The following is a 13,904-nucleotide window of genomic DNA, read 5'->3' on the forward strand; positions in this document are numbered from 1 at the left end:
TGTTGTCCCGGGTAGGAGTTAGCCAGTGGAAAGCATGGCCAGCCGTAAAAAATGCTTATTTGAAATCTCAATTATGGTGGATTTATCAGTGGTGACAGTGTTTCCTACTTCAGTGCAGTGGCAGCTGGGAGGAGGTGTTCTTACTGCTCCATCGGACTTTACAGTTGTCCAGAACTCTTTTTGAGTTGATGTTGCAGGGAAGCAAATTTCTGCTTGAAAAGCTAGCCTTTAGCTTTTCTAACTGCCTGTGGATAAACTGATTCTAGCTTCCCTGAACAGCTTGCAATCACTGGGGGCTGTTCGATGCTAATAGCAGAACCGCATAGGATGTTTTTTGTGGTTGGGTTAAGGCAGTCAGGGTCTGGGGGAGAAACCAAGGGCTATATCTGGTTCCTGGATCTAAATTTTGAGGGGGGCATGTTTATTTAAGATGGTTAGGAAGGCATTTTTAAAAAATATCCAGTGCATTCCTCTACTGCCGGGAATGCGATCAATATCCTTCCAGGATCCCCGGCCAGGTCGATTAGAAAGGCCTGCTCGCAGAAGTGTTTCAGGAGCGTTTACAGTGATGAGTGGAGGTCGTTTGACCGCTGACCCATTACGGATGCAGGCAATGAGGCAGTGATCGCTGAGATCTTGGTGAAGACAGCAGAGGTGTATTTAGAGGGGAAGTTGGTTAGGATGATATCTATGAGGGTGCCCGTGTGTTTAAGGTTTTGGGGAGGGTACCTGTAGGTTCATTGATTATTTGTGTGAGATTGAGGGCATCAGTTTAGATTGTAGGATGGCTGGGGTTTGTTAAGCATGTTCCAGTTTAGGTCCCTAGCAGCACGCAACTCTGAAGATAGATGGGGGCAATCAGTTCACATATGGGATGTCCAGAGCACAAGCTGGGGGCAGAGGAGTGGTCCTATGCAGGGCACGGTGAGGAGCTTGTTTTTAGAGAGGCTGGATTTTTCATTAAGTATGAAAGTTCAAAATTTGTTTGGGTACAGACCTGGATAGTAGCGACAGGAACTCTGCAGGCTATCTTTGCAGTAGATTGCAACACCGCCCCCTTTGGCTAGTTCTATCTGGTCCTGAAAATGTGTATTTGGGAATTAAAATGTCTGAGTTTTTGGTGGTCTTCCTAAGCCAGGATTCAGACACAGCTAGAACATCCGGGTTGGCAGAGTGTGCTAAGCAGTGAATAGAACAAACTTAGGGAGGAGGCTTCTAATGTTAACATGCATGAAACCAAGGCTATTACGGTTACAGAAGTCGTCAAAAGAGAGAGCGCCTGGGGAATAGGAGTGGAGCTAGGCACTGCAGGGCCTGGATTCACCTCTACAATCGCCAGAGGAACATAGGAGGAGTAGAATAAGGGGTACGGCTAAAAGCTATGAGAATTGGTCGTCTAGAACGTCTGGAACATAGAGTAAAAGGAGGTTTCTGGGGGCGATAAAATAGCATCAAGGTATAATGTACAGACAAATGTATGGTAGGATGTGAATACAGTGGAGGTAAACCTAGGTATTGAGTGATGAAGAGAGAGATATTGTCTCTAGAAACATCGTTGAAACCAGGAGATGTCATTGCATGTGTGGGTGGGAACTAATAGGTTGGATAAGGTATAGTGAGGCAGGACTAGAGGCTCTAGCAGTGAAATAAGCCAATAAACACAACCAGAACAGAAATGGACAAGACATATTGACATTAAGGAGAGGCATGCTTAGTCGAGTGATCAAAAGGGTCCGGTGAGTGGGAGAGGTTGGTTAGGTGATTTAGACAGCTAGCCAGGGCATCGGTAGCAAGCTAGCATATGATGGAGGTCTGTTGTTAGCCACCTCCTGCGCTCCGTCAGTAGATTAGTGGGGTTCCGTGTGGTAGAGGGGATCAATCCAAATCACAGAACAACAACAAAAATAAAAACATAGATATAGTTATAGAGGCCCAAGAAGAAAACATAATAATAATAATAAAAAATAATAAAAAATTGTCCGATTGTCTATTCAGATAGCAGCCGGTAAGACAGCTAACGGTTAGCAGGCCGCAGATGGGCGTTCAGGTAACGTCGCGACGGAGGAGCCAGCCGAATAACTCCTTCGGGTAGATAACGTCGGCAGTCCAGTTGTGAAGGCCCGGGGGGCTCCGCGAAGCAAAAACGGGTCCGGATAGGCGACTGCAGCCCAGGTGCGATTGATGGAACTCAGGAGTGATTGACGGAGCTTGCTAGCTCCGGAACAATTGATGTTTGCTCCGGAATCGACGAAGGCGCGATAGTCACACGGATAGCAGCTAGCTAGCTGTGAGATCCGGGCATGAATGTCCAGAGAGCAGTCGAAATCCAGGGACATGGAGAGAAAAATTGGTCCGGTATGCTCCGCTCCGAGCCGCGCTGCGCCGTACAGAACTGGCGATAGACTTTCGAGCCAAGGATAGCGATGACCACAAACCGTGGTTAGCTGACACCAACGACTTGCCAGTAAAGGAGCCAACTAGCTTCTGGATTAGCTTCTGGCTAGTTTCAGGCCAGCCTCCTGGAGTTTCTGGCTAGCTTCTTGGAGGATTACAGATCTGAGGTAAATAATACTTTTTTTTAAATATACATTGGTGAGGGCGGTTGCAGGAGAGTGTTTTGAAGATGAGTTGATGGAAAATAAAAATAAAATGTATGTGAAAAAGTTGTAAATATATATATATACAGGACACGACAAGACGAGGACAAAAGACGTCTGAACTGCTATGCCACCTTGGAGAAGTTGTCTTCTTCTTGGTCCTGCATTCCGAATCCAACTTCCAAGATCAATATTCCCACAACTGTGGCCCTCTTAGAGATGAGGTGCATCGCAAAAGGAAACCTATGGAGCCCTATGGCTCCTGGTCAAAAGTAGGGCACTGTGTGGAGAATAGGATGCCATTTGGGACGCAGACATGTTCCTAATGGGGAAGGTTTGAGCCGTTCAAATCCTTTGAACTTCCAACGCTGTTTCGCGCTTCTTGATGATCAAGGTAGTCGGTTGTCACGCAATTCCTGCTTGTGTTATCAGATCCTGGCCTCCTACTGAGGAACGTTGAAAGAGAAACCACCTCCTGCCACTGTTAAGCCCGTTTGGTGCGGATGTGTGAGGTGAAGGTAGTCTGGCTGGTACCGATGTCGTTCTTTTCTGGCCTTAATGGCCATGTACTCTTATAGTCTCCACCTGGCACAGCCAGAAGAGGACTGGCCACCCCTCAGAGCCTGGCTCCTCTCTAGGTTTCATCCTAGGAGCCTTTTTAGGGAGTTTTTTTCTAGCCACCGTGCTGTAAAAATGGCTTTATAATTAAATGTCATTGATTGATTGATTTTAAGGAATGTCACGTTAAAATGGGAAAGGAATTAAAGAGAAAGTAGGAAGTGAAATGAAGGAGATGTTTCATGTTTCTTGCTTCGGAGGTTAATCGTTTTTTATATCAAAGAGGTGACAACTAATATACTGTACCTCAATGTTACATTCCATTTACTTTCACACGAGGGTTGTTTTTCAGGAATTTAAAAAAGAAAATGGGAATTGAATTTCAGGAGATGTTTTCACCTCTGAGATTGCTTCGGCGATTTTTTAGATCAGAAGGTCAAAACCCTCCTTTGATACACCTCGTTAAATTCCCTTTTCAATTTTTATGCGGCATTCCATTTACTTTTCACACACAGGTTGTTTTTCTGATTGTGCGTTTGATCATTCTCGCCGTCTCCCACCTTCTTTCACTCTAACAGATGTTGAGGTTCTCACGTTGTGCTCTGGTTTTCTTGATAGACTACTCTTCAGCCAGACATCTTTCTCGCCATTTCAGCCTTCACAAAGCCTCTCTTTGTGAGAGATGTTTTGAATCATTTGGAAGGTCTAGTAGACCTGGGCCAGTCCAATGGAATACCAAACCAATGTCTCAGAGTATTCCCTCAGAACCATACCAAACATGAATGTCCTGTCCTCTCTCTCTGTCTCTCTCTTTGTCACTTTCTCTCCCTCCTCTCTCTCTTCTGGCTCTTTCTTGCCCTCCTCTCTTTCTTTCTCTCTCTCTTCTGTCTCTTTCTCGCCCTCATCTCTTTCTTTCTGTCTCTTTCTCTCTTCCTCACCCTCCTCTCTTTCTTTCTGTCTCTTTCTCTCTTCCTCGCCCTCCTCTCTTTCTCTCTCTCTCTCTTTCTGTCTCTTTCTCTCTACCTCGCCCTCCTCTCTTTCTCTCTCTCTCTCTTTCTCTCTTCCTCGCCCACCTCTCTTTCTCTCTCTCTTTCTGTCTTTTTTCTCTCTTCCTCGCCCTCCTCTCTTTCTCTCTTTCTGTCTCTTTCTCTCTTCCTCGCCCTCCTCTCTTTCTCTCTCTCTGAACTCCTTTCCATCCACTTCTTATTGCCCATAATCCAATGCCAAGCCACAAGCCTGTGTCTGCCCTGGCGTTGCCAAATAATGATTTAATTAAACAAACACGCGCACCTGTCTCCAGTGGGCAGTACGAGACGAGCGCCACGCTTTGGTTGGACCACCTGACACATTCCTCCTATCACCTCTTTTTAGGCTAAGCTGTCAATCAAAGAGAGAAAGACAGACAGTTTCAGCACTAAAGGAATAATGTTAGTAGTAGAGAAAGGAAAGGATTTCCCCAACTAAGCTGCATGGTCTCTGGGTAACCATATGAGTGACTAGTAAAATTACATTCAATGTATTTAAAACCAGAGAGGGATAAGACACAGGCCTACAGTAAATAGTATAAATATTAATCATTCTTGGCTGATCAGAGTGAATTAATTCCCCTGATATCTGGGCTATCTATAGCAGGCTAATAAAGCCTGTCATAATCAATCACTGCATGAATTAAGTGTCTGGTTTAGAATATATTTGCCTAATATTAGCCTATATCATACATTTAGATAGGAGAGTAAAACGGCACTAGAGAACCAGTCTGCCTACCTCATAGGCCTACAGTATGTCCTCAGCAAAGTATTCAACTTTTACTGGGTCTAGCCTGATAGTTGACACCTCTAGTTATTTATAACATCATGTTCAATATGCAGCGTCAGCATAGCAAGAGAGAAATGCTACCTCTCCTCTCGGTTTGCACTTTATCATCAATTGGAAACCACGCATTGATCCTAGGACCTGGAAAAATAACACTGATCTAGATAAATCAGATAGATCTCACTAGGGCGGCAGGTAGCCTAGCGAATAGAGCGTTGGGCCAGTAACCGAAAGGTCGCTGTTTTGAATACCCGAGCCGACAAGGTGAGACATCTGTTTATGAGCCCTTGAGCAAGGCAGTTAACCTTCATTTGCTCCAGGGGTGCCATAATACTATGGCTGACCCTGTAAAACAACACATTTCCCTACATGGTGTATGTTTTTTTTTTTCACCTTTATTTAACCAGGTAGGCTAGTTGAGAACAAGTTCTCATTTGCAACTGCGACCTGGCCAAGATAAAGCATAGCACAATAAAACATATACATTGTTTGCTACAATACCTCAAGGCAGTAGTTAAAAACACTTGCAACAAATGTATTTTTACAGGAGCACAGAAAATAGCCTGAGTTACTGTATACCAGTAAGTATAAGTATCATTTGACACTTTCCTATACAGGCTGCACGATACTGTCTAACTCGTTCATGCCATTTTTACTGAGCAATAATGATAAAATGAATCAATAATGGCTATTTAAAAACTACCAAATATTTAAATATTTCTGTTTTAAACTATAGATGTTTGGCAGCTGGTTATTGTAATGCTATTTGAGTTATTATTTCCTGAACCATGGATATACAGACTGACATTCAAAAGTAATGTGACTCACATTGGCTACAGTAGCCTAGTATAACAGTGATCGTAAAACGTACATGTAAACATGGACAAATGACATGAAAAAGTGTTCTTCTATGTCTGAAAATAATATCACTTAAACTTGACTCACGGGGCCGCCCATGGGCTACCTATCCATTAGGACACGGCGCTATATAAAACGCTATTGAGAAGCACGCGTCAGAGAACCTGCGGTACAGCCTATCCGCAGCACTGGAATATTCCTCGCGCTCACTCTCTGGTCATGAAACTCCAATCAAACGGATTTAAAAGCGAGGAAGGCAATTCTGTTGGGAAGTTGTTGAACATTTGTTTTCCGAGAACAGTGGGGAATATGAACTCAATGGCATCATCCTGCCGAAGAGATATCATAGAACAATGGTTCTTCTTTTAGAGTACTTTTATTCTGCCCCACTCGGTTTAGGAAGACTTGTGAATGTGTTTCGTTTTCAACGGTTTCTTTGGATTATATAGATACCTGTATATCTATCTGCAATCTGGATTTAGAATAACACCGTGGACTATTCCGTTGACAGGGTGGACATCACCATTGACTGGAATTATTCATCCCTATCTGTAATGGTAATGTTATTCATGAAATATTTTCTTATCATAATTATTATGGATTTTTATTTTTGTGTATGGCAACAGTATTAATAAAGGGTAAGCAAATGGACAGGTTTGGAAAAAAATAACCCTCCTCAAAGAAATGATGCTAAGAATGTTTCAGAGCCACAAAGACATGTCAGTGGTATGTTTGGCATGGTAGTGCATATTCAAAATAGCTAAACACACCGTCAACTCAATAATAATTACAGGGTGACTCGGTGATAAGGTCATCATTAGTCATTGAGTAGGGTGATTAGGATGATAGTGAAAGGTGAAAGGTCAACCCAGAAAATGTCTTTGGATGTTTTCTGTTTCATCCTCAGTGACTTGATACGAAATGTTGCATTTACCGTAAGGATGAGCTGTGCCTGGAGAACTGTTTTCCTCAAGTTTAGTGAGTATGTAGGTCTATTCATGACGCATATATGCATTATGCTGAATGTAAACAGGTGCAAAACGACCTGTTGGGATTTGTTTTTACTATAGTAGAACAGACAATAATAGAATATAATTGAGTAGAATAGAACAGCTAGTTATTCAATGAGTTGGGTAGAATAATCTTGGCAGCATATATCACCTCTATCAGTGACATTAGACCAGTGAATAAAACAGACAGATCTGTATTAGAAACATAGCCTCTAGACTGTCTGCCACATCAATACAATATAGACACACGGTTGAAGCACAAACACATGTGTAGAGTTGTCAGAAATGTGTGTTTTTGCTGAAGATGTATTGCTTGAAAGTCTACTTTTACACCAACGAACGCAGACCATTTGAGGCGGTTTAAAAAGAACCATCACCTCAATGTGATGTCCATGTTTCCATGCTTCCCAAAGACAAGTGTCAATGTGAGGAAACCATTTTGTCAAGAGAGAGAGACCGAGAACGTGTGTTGCCTGCCGCCTCCCTGATCTAGAATAGAGCCAGAGGGATTGAAGCTGCTCATGGAATGTGTCTCAATAGTTGTGTGCTTGTCAACAGGGAACTGTTATAACTTGCCCTTAGTTCTAACCCGTCAGCGGCGTATGACTAATGTACAACAGATTGTGTGATACAACAGAGAGTTTTTCAGCAGAAAAGTCATTACACCAGTGTGTGGAGACACTGCAGAATGGTTGTGTCTATATTTGTGTGCAGACAACCATCTGTCAGTTGTATCACAAAAATATCAGTTGTATCACAACTATTGTGTCAAATGCGTTGTTTTTCAATTGTACAACCGTAGTGTGAATTGAGCAGCTGTTTTGTGGGATTAGGTGGAAGCTGTCTCTAACCGCTGATACAGGATCAGATATTGTTTAATGATTCCTTAATAGTTATGTTGGGAATTGGGGTAGAATGAGCTGATCCTAGACCTGTGGTTAGGGGTTAGGCGCTATTACCTCAAATAAACATTTAAAATCAAGTAAAATCATCATTCGTCATGTACACAGTTTACAGCAGGTATAAAGGTTGAAGTGAAATGATTGCGTGATAGACGCTCAACATTGCAGTACAATATCAATAAAAAGTAAATACAAAATAATGAGTAATTAGAGGAAGGCAGTATTCATAGTAAAACTGATATGTACACAATATAATATACAGTATAGATAATGAATGTGTTATGTCAAGTAGGACTGTGTTACAAATATAAAGTGGAGAGTGTCTTGGTTGTGCAGTTGAATAAATGGTATATAATAGAACAGCAGTGTTAAGTGTGTGTGTGTGTGTGTTTATGTGTGCTTGTGTGTTTGTGCTTGTGTGTAAGGGTTGGATGTGTGGAGAGTCAATGCAAACAGTATTGAAGGTACAGATGTTCTCTGAGGTGCAAATAGCTATTTTTTGTCAAGTTTAAGTTTAAAGGGGCTTTAAAGCATATTCTATCTATGTGGGTTAAATAGGACAGAGAACAGTGTGAATTTGGACACATCTGATTCTGTGGTGTCATTCATGAGTTCCTCATCGTCATGATATGTTATAGCTAGTAGTTAGCTAGATAGGGAAGAAGACATGTGTTGCTGAAACTTGAGAGTCTGAATTCCAGTATTGACTGTGTGTGTTTTCCATTTATATTGCTACCTATACGATGACCCCATTCCCCCATGTTACTTACAGGTCATTGAAGCCTGAAATACCACTATAATCATATTGTCTCTCTCCTTCTCTTCCCAGCCTCTCTCAGTGATGGGGTTCCTGACCTTCAAAGCCCAGTGATGCTAGCCATGAATCACTACAACCTCTCCGGGCCCCTGGGCGCCCTCGACCCCCTCTCCAACCTCAGCCAGTGGGACACGGATATGGTAGGTAGGCCAGATATTAGAGAAGTGGAACAGTAACCGGAAGGTCACTGGTTAAAGTCCCGGGGGCCAGAACTAGCTAACGGAGGGAGGCTGGTTTCACTTCTGTGTGTGTGTGTGTGTTTATGTGTGATGTCCGGTGGTCTGGATAAAATAAGACAGCACAAAGACACAGTTCAGATTGTGATTGGACATAAAGTTGTATTGCATATTGCATATTGTATAGGTGGAAATGGAGAGTCTGGCTCACCAGGGGAACCTCACCTCGGACAGGCCTATGTCCGGAGGCCCGATTGCAGCCGCTCTCTCCATGACCCTGGGCGTCATCTCCAACATCGTGGCTTTGTTCATCCTGGCCAACGCCTACTCCCACCAGCGCCGACGCTCCAAAGCCACCTTCCTCCTCTTCGCCAGCTCCCTGGTACTCACAGACTTTTTTGGGCACATCATCCCGGGAGCGCTGGTCCTCCGGCTTTACCTCTCCGGAGGGGTGTTCCCCGAGGCGGTCGCCGCTTCCTCAAACGGCTCGACCGACCCCATGTGCCAGTTCCTGGGTGGATCTATGGTGTTCTTCGGTCTGTGCCCGCTGTTCCTGGGCTGTGCGATGGCCGCCGAGCGCTGTCTGGGTGTCACGCAGCCACTGCTCCACTCCTCCTTAGTTACCACCACCCGTACCAAGCTGTCCCTCTCTGGTATCTGGCTGGTGGCCCTCTGCGTGGCCCTGCTGCCCTGTTTCCAGCTGGGTTCATACACCTACCAGCACCCCAACAGCTGGTGTTTTATCAAGGTCAGTAACCAGCAGCGTTGGGGTCAATTAGAATTGACAGCTGTCACTTCAGAAAGTGATTTTCATTTAAAAAAATGAAGAAACGGAAAAACGTTTGAAATAAATAGCTTATACTCCTCCGTTTATTAAGAAGTAATTAAAAAAGATGCTGTTTTTTATGTATTATTTATTGATTTAATTCAATTCGAGCCAGATACTGAGCTCCCCTAATGCTTTAGGTTGAACATTCTCAAAGTTCTATGGCAGTTATTTAAACAATGTGACGTTTAGTAAAACTACCACCATTAAAGTGAATGGGATTTTTTTGGAGGCACAAAAAGCTTCATAGAAATAACACTAGTGTACAATAAGACAGGCTAAAGTACAGAGTTATATACAACAACGACTAAATGTCTGTCTTCTCCTTCATCAAGGTCTTAGCTAACGACACCCAGGAAGCGGACGTAGCCTTTGTTACGCTCTTCTCCGGGCTGGGCCTGACGTCGCTGGGGGTGGCCCTGGTGTGTAACACCATCAGCGGGCTGACCCTGGTTCTGGCCAGGCTGAGACGGAGGCCATCGGGCTACTCATCGTCCCACAGTCACCGCTCAGTGGCCAAGAGCCATGATATAGAGATGGTGGTGCAGCTGGTGGGCATCATGGTCACGTCCTGTATCTGCTGGAGCCCTCTGCTGGTGAGTGGGACAACCTAGGACATGAACAAGTGTAGATGCTGATGCCACTGATTCCATCCACCACACCACGCCCGCTACACATCTAGAAAAAAGTCACCCAACAACTATTCCCTACGCCCGCTACACATCTAGAAAAAAGTCACCCAACAACTATTCCCTACGCCCGCTACACATCTAGAAAAAAAATCACCCAGCACAGGCCCCTTCAGTTTGATGCATTTGTACACTGAAAATACACAAGATAGTTTATTTTACACATAATTATTTGAAAGAAATCGAATTAGGCCGTCAATGCCCCATCAAAAAAAATAGGTTGCATGATGCTTCTGGATCAAAGTACAACAATTAACAATTATATCTCTTCTCTTTTGCCCCAGATCTTCGGGCTCATGTCGGTGATGCGCTCCTATAGGGGCTCCATTGATAAAGCTGACATGGCCACCTACGAGACGTTGAATTTGATGGGCGTGAGGCTGGCTTCCTGGAACCAGATCCTGGACCCCTGGGTCTATATACTGCTACGTCGGGCCGTCCTCCGCAAGATCTACCTCATCACCAAGCGCCAGGCCGATTTGAATGGGAGTGTGCTCCGACGGTGGGAGGGGAACTCGTTTCAGAGCAAGAGCTCGGAAAACAGTCCCGTTAACAGGATATGAGATCATAACCAAGCGCCAGGCCGATTTGAAGGGGAGTGTGCTGCTATGCTGGGAGTGGAACCCCTTTCAGAGTAAAAGCTTGGAGAAGAATACAGTCAACAGGATATGACTGTGTGACCGACGGTGTTCGAGTGAATGCCAGAAGAAGACTGCATTAGCCCACTAAGCTAAAGCCTAGTATTGACCAGGGAGCCAAAGCAACTCTTTAGGTCTCAGGCAAGGTTACTCATCATGCAGCGAGCGTGGTCCTTGGTACTTGTGGTGGTCACCGACAGAAAAAGAGGACATTTCTGTTATCACGTATAGTGAAGGATACGATTCTCTGAAAAATGAGGATTACATGTTCTTCAGCCATGGCAGTATCTCTCAATCTTCTTTATCACAGTGACTGGCAAGCTAAGATCATCATCCTTTGGATATCTCTTAAATTAAAACTAGGAATTGAGTATGGACATACCTGGTGTCCGAGTACGGTCTATTGGACCAGTCAGTCTGCATTATCCCACAGACCGAGAGTTGGGAAACACAATACCCCACAGATGGAGAGTTGGGAAACACAATACCCCACACACAGAGAGTTGGGAAACACAATACCCCACACACGGAGAGTTGGGAAACACAATACCCCACACACGGAGAGTTAAGAAACACACTCGCATAGTGAGTAGGTCAAAGGCTTGAAGCGTATGAAGATGTGCAGCTATATCAGCAGGTTCATCTGAGAGATCAGAAGTTCAAAGCCTAGCTACATATCTTCATGAATAGAATGTAACGCAGAAGAATATCACAATTCATTCAACATATTGGATCTCATTTGTGGAACGTTACATTTGATTATTCTGAAGTCCGTTGGTTAAGGTTTAACAATGACATTTTAACATCATCGATGTCTAACGATTCCAGAACGACTCCAAGAAAACGGAGTTGTATGCTATGTAAATGTTATGCTAAGATTAAGATTGCTTGTTAAGTAAAAGGAGAACTACGATTTTTTCCTGAGCTTCTGATGTATAAAAATGCTACTTCATGTCAAATATTGAACAAGTTATAAATATTTATTGCTTTTCCTCAATTCTCTGGGGACGTGTAGAGAAGTTATGGAACGTAATTGAATGTGATGAAATAAAGAAGAATGTTTTGACTGAATTAGATACCGTTGTTGTCCTTTTTTTTCTCCTCTCCGCCAAGGTATTAAATACAGTATTACAATAATACAGTATGTTCAAACGGTGTACAGTATCCTGAATATACGGTGGAAAAACACACGATGCAAAGAAATCAAATGCTGCAGCCTGCTTACCGCCTACGTAGTTCTCTGAAAACTTTCCTCTCACATAACTGTATATTTGACACAGCTTTTAAATCATACATTTGGAGAAAGGCCAAAGTCAGCAAAACACCAAATTCCCAAAACACATGCAACAACACAAGCCAACCCAGCAAACCAGGACTGAGGGTCATCATAACACCTCATAAAACATCCCTGTTCAGTTCTAAGTCCAACACTTGATTTATTTATTTCTCAGGGCCCCGCAGTCTTGTCTACAATTCATATATTCTGTCTGACTTGGTCTTTTTTCATTCAAATGATAAGATGCTGGAAACTATGCTCGAAATGTGATTCCCATGGGACAAGAGCAAGAAAGGAATGCTGGTTTAGAGTCAGTAAATTAAATAGCAAATTATATCGACCATGGCAGTCAATAAATAACACTCATAGTTCTTTCCTATAAAATGTTTGACTCCAAGCCACACTGAATAAAATTGTGGTAGCCACGTATGTACAATTGAAGTCGGAAGTTTATATACACTTAGGTTGAAGTCATTAAAACTAGTTTTTCAACCACTCCGCAAATCTAAACATCATGGGACCACGCAGCCCTCATACCGCTCAGGAAGGAGGCACGTTCTGTCTCCTAGAGATGAACGTACTTTGGTGCGAAAAGTGCAAATCAATCCCAGAACAACGGCAAAGGACCTTGTGAAGATGCTGGAGGAAACAGGTACAACAGTATCTATATCCACAGTAAAAAATAGTCCTAAATCGACGTAACCTGAAAGGCTGCTCAGCAAGGAAGAAGCCACTGCTCAAAAAGCGCCATAAAAAAAGCCAGGCTACGGTTTGCAACTGCACATGGGGACAAAGATTGTATTTTTTTGAGAAATGTCCTCTTGTCTGATGAAACAAAAATAGAACTGTTTGGCCATAATGACCATAGTTATGTTTGGAGGAAAAAGGGGGAGGCTTGCAAGCAGAAGAACACCATCCCAACTGTGAAGCACGGGGGTGGCAGCATCATGTTGTGGGGTGCTTTGCTGCAGGAGAGACTGGTGCACTTCACAACATAGATGCCATCATGAGGATGGAAAATCATGTGGATATATTGAAGCAACATCTCAAGACATCAGTCAGGAAGTTAAAGCTTGGTCGCAAATGGGTCTTCCAAATGGACATTGGCCCCAAACATACTTCCAAAGTTGTGGCAAAATGGCTTAAGGACAACAAAGTCAAGGTATTGGAGTGGCCATCACAAAGCCCTGACCTCAATCCCATAGAAAAATTGTGGGCAGAACTAAAAAAGTGTGTCTGACCAAGAAGGCCTACAAACCTGACTCAGTTACACCAGCTCTGTCAGGAGGAATGGAGAACATCTGAAATAAATAATTCTCTCTACTTAATTCTGACATTTCACATTCATAAAATAAAGTGGTGATCCTAACTGACCTAAGACAGGGAATTGTTACTAGGATTAAATGTCAGGAATTGTGAAAAACTCAGTTTAAATGTATTTGGATAAAGTGCTGGATAAAGTGAAGGCTGTGAGGATCACGAGAGCCGGGCTTGTTTAGATTTGTTGTGTTTCTGCATGTGTTGCGTCTCACCCAATTTGATAAGTTTGAAGTGTCGTGTGTTTCTCTTCGGAATCGGGCACCCCTCAAGGGAGTTATAGCTGGCATCTCGTGAGAAGTTGATTCTGAAGAGATTAAAAATATTCCTGGAGTGATTGATGCACATCGGATGAATTGTGTGATGAATGGTGAAAAAGTAAAGAGTTTATCTGTTCTTTTATTTGTTGATATGGAGACTCTCCCTAC

At 43.3% G+C, this 13,904-nt stretch overlaps 1 protein-coding gene across 2 annotated transcripts; it reads left to right on the forward strand.

The window, feature by feature from the left end:
- Positions 1 to 5,968: 5,968 nt before the first annotated feature.
- LOC109877489 (prostaglandin E2 receptor EP1 subtype) lies at positions 5,969 to 11,959 on the forward strand. Of its 2 annotated transcripts, none has more exons than XM_031832375.1 (5): positions 5,969 to 6,382; positions 8,567 to 8,694; positions 8,918 to 9,478; positions 9,892 to 10,152; positions 10,530 to 11,959. In XM_031832375.1, the coding sequence occupies exons 2-5, from the start codon at positions 8,608 to 8,610 to the stop codon at positions 10,806 to 10,808; spliced, it is 1,188 nt and encodes a 395-aa protein (XP_031688235.1). In that variant the 5' UTR covers positions 5,969 to 6,382; positions 8,567 to 8,607; the 3' UTR covers positions 10,809 to 11,959. The 2 variants fall into 2 exon arrangements, with proteins under 2 accessions (XP_031688235.1, XP_031688224.1); XM_031832364.1 differs by lacking the exon at positions 5,969 to 6,382 and adding an exon at positions 6,450 to 6,803.
- The last annotated feature ends 1,945 nt before the right edge of the window (positions 11,960 to 13,904 follow it).

This window comes from Oncorhynchus kisutch, linkage group LG1, assembly GCF_002021735.2.
Source record: "Oncorhynchus kisutch isolate 150728-3 linkage group LG1, Okis_V2, whole genome shotgun sequence".
Taxonomy (NCBI): Eukaryota; Metazoa; Chordata; class Actinopteri; order Salmoniformes; family Salmonidae; genus Oncorhynchus; species Oncorhynchus kisutch.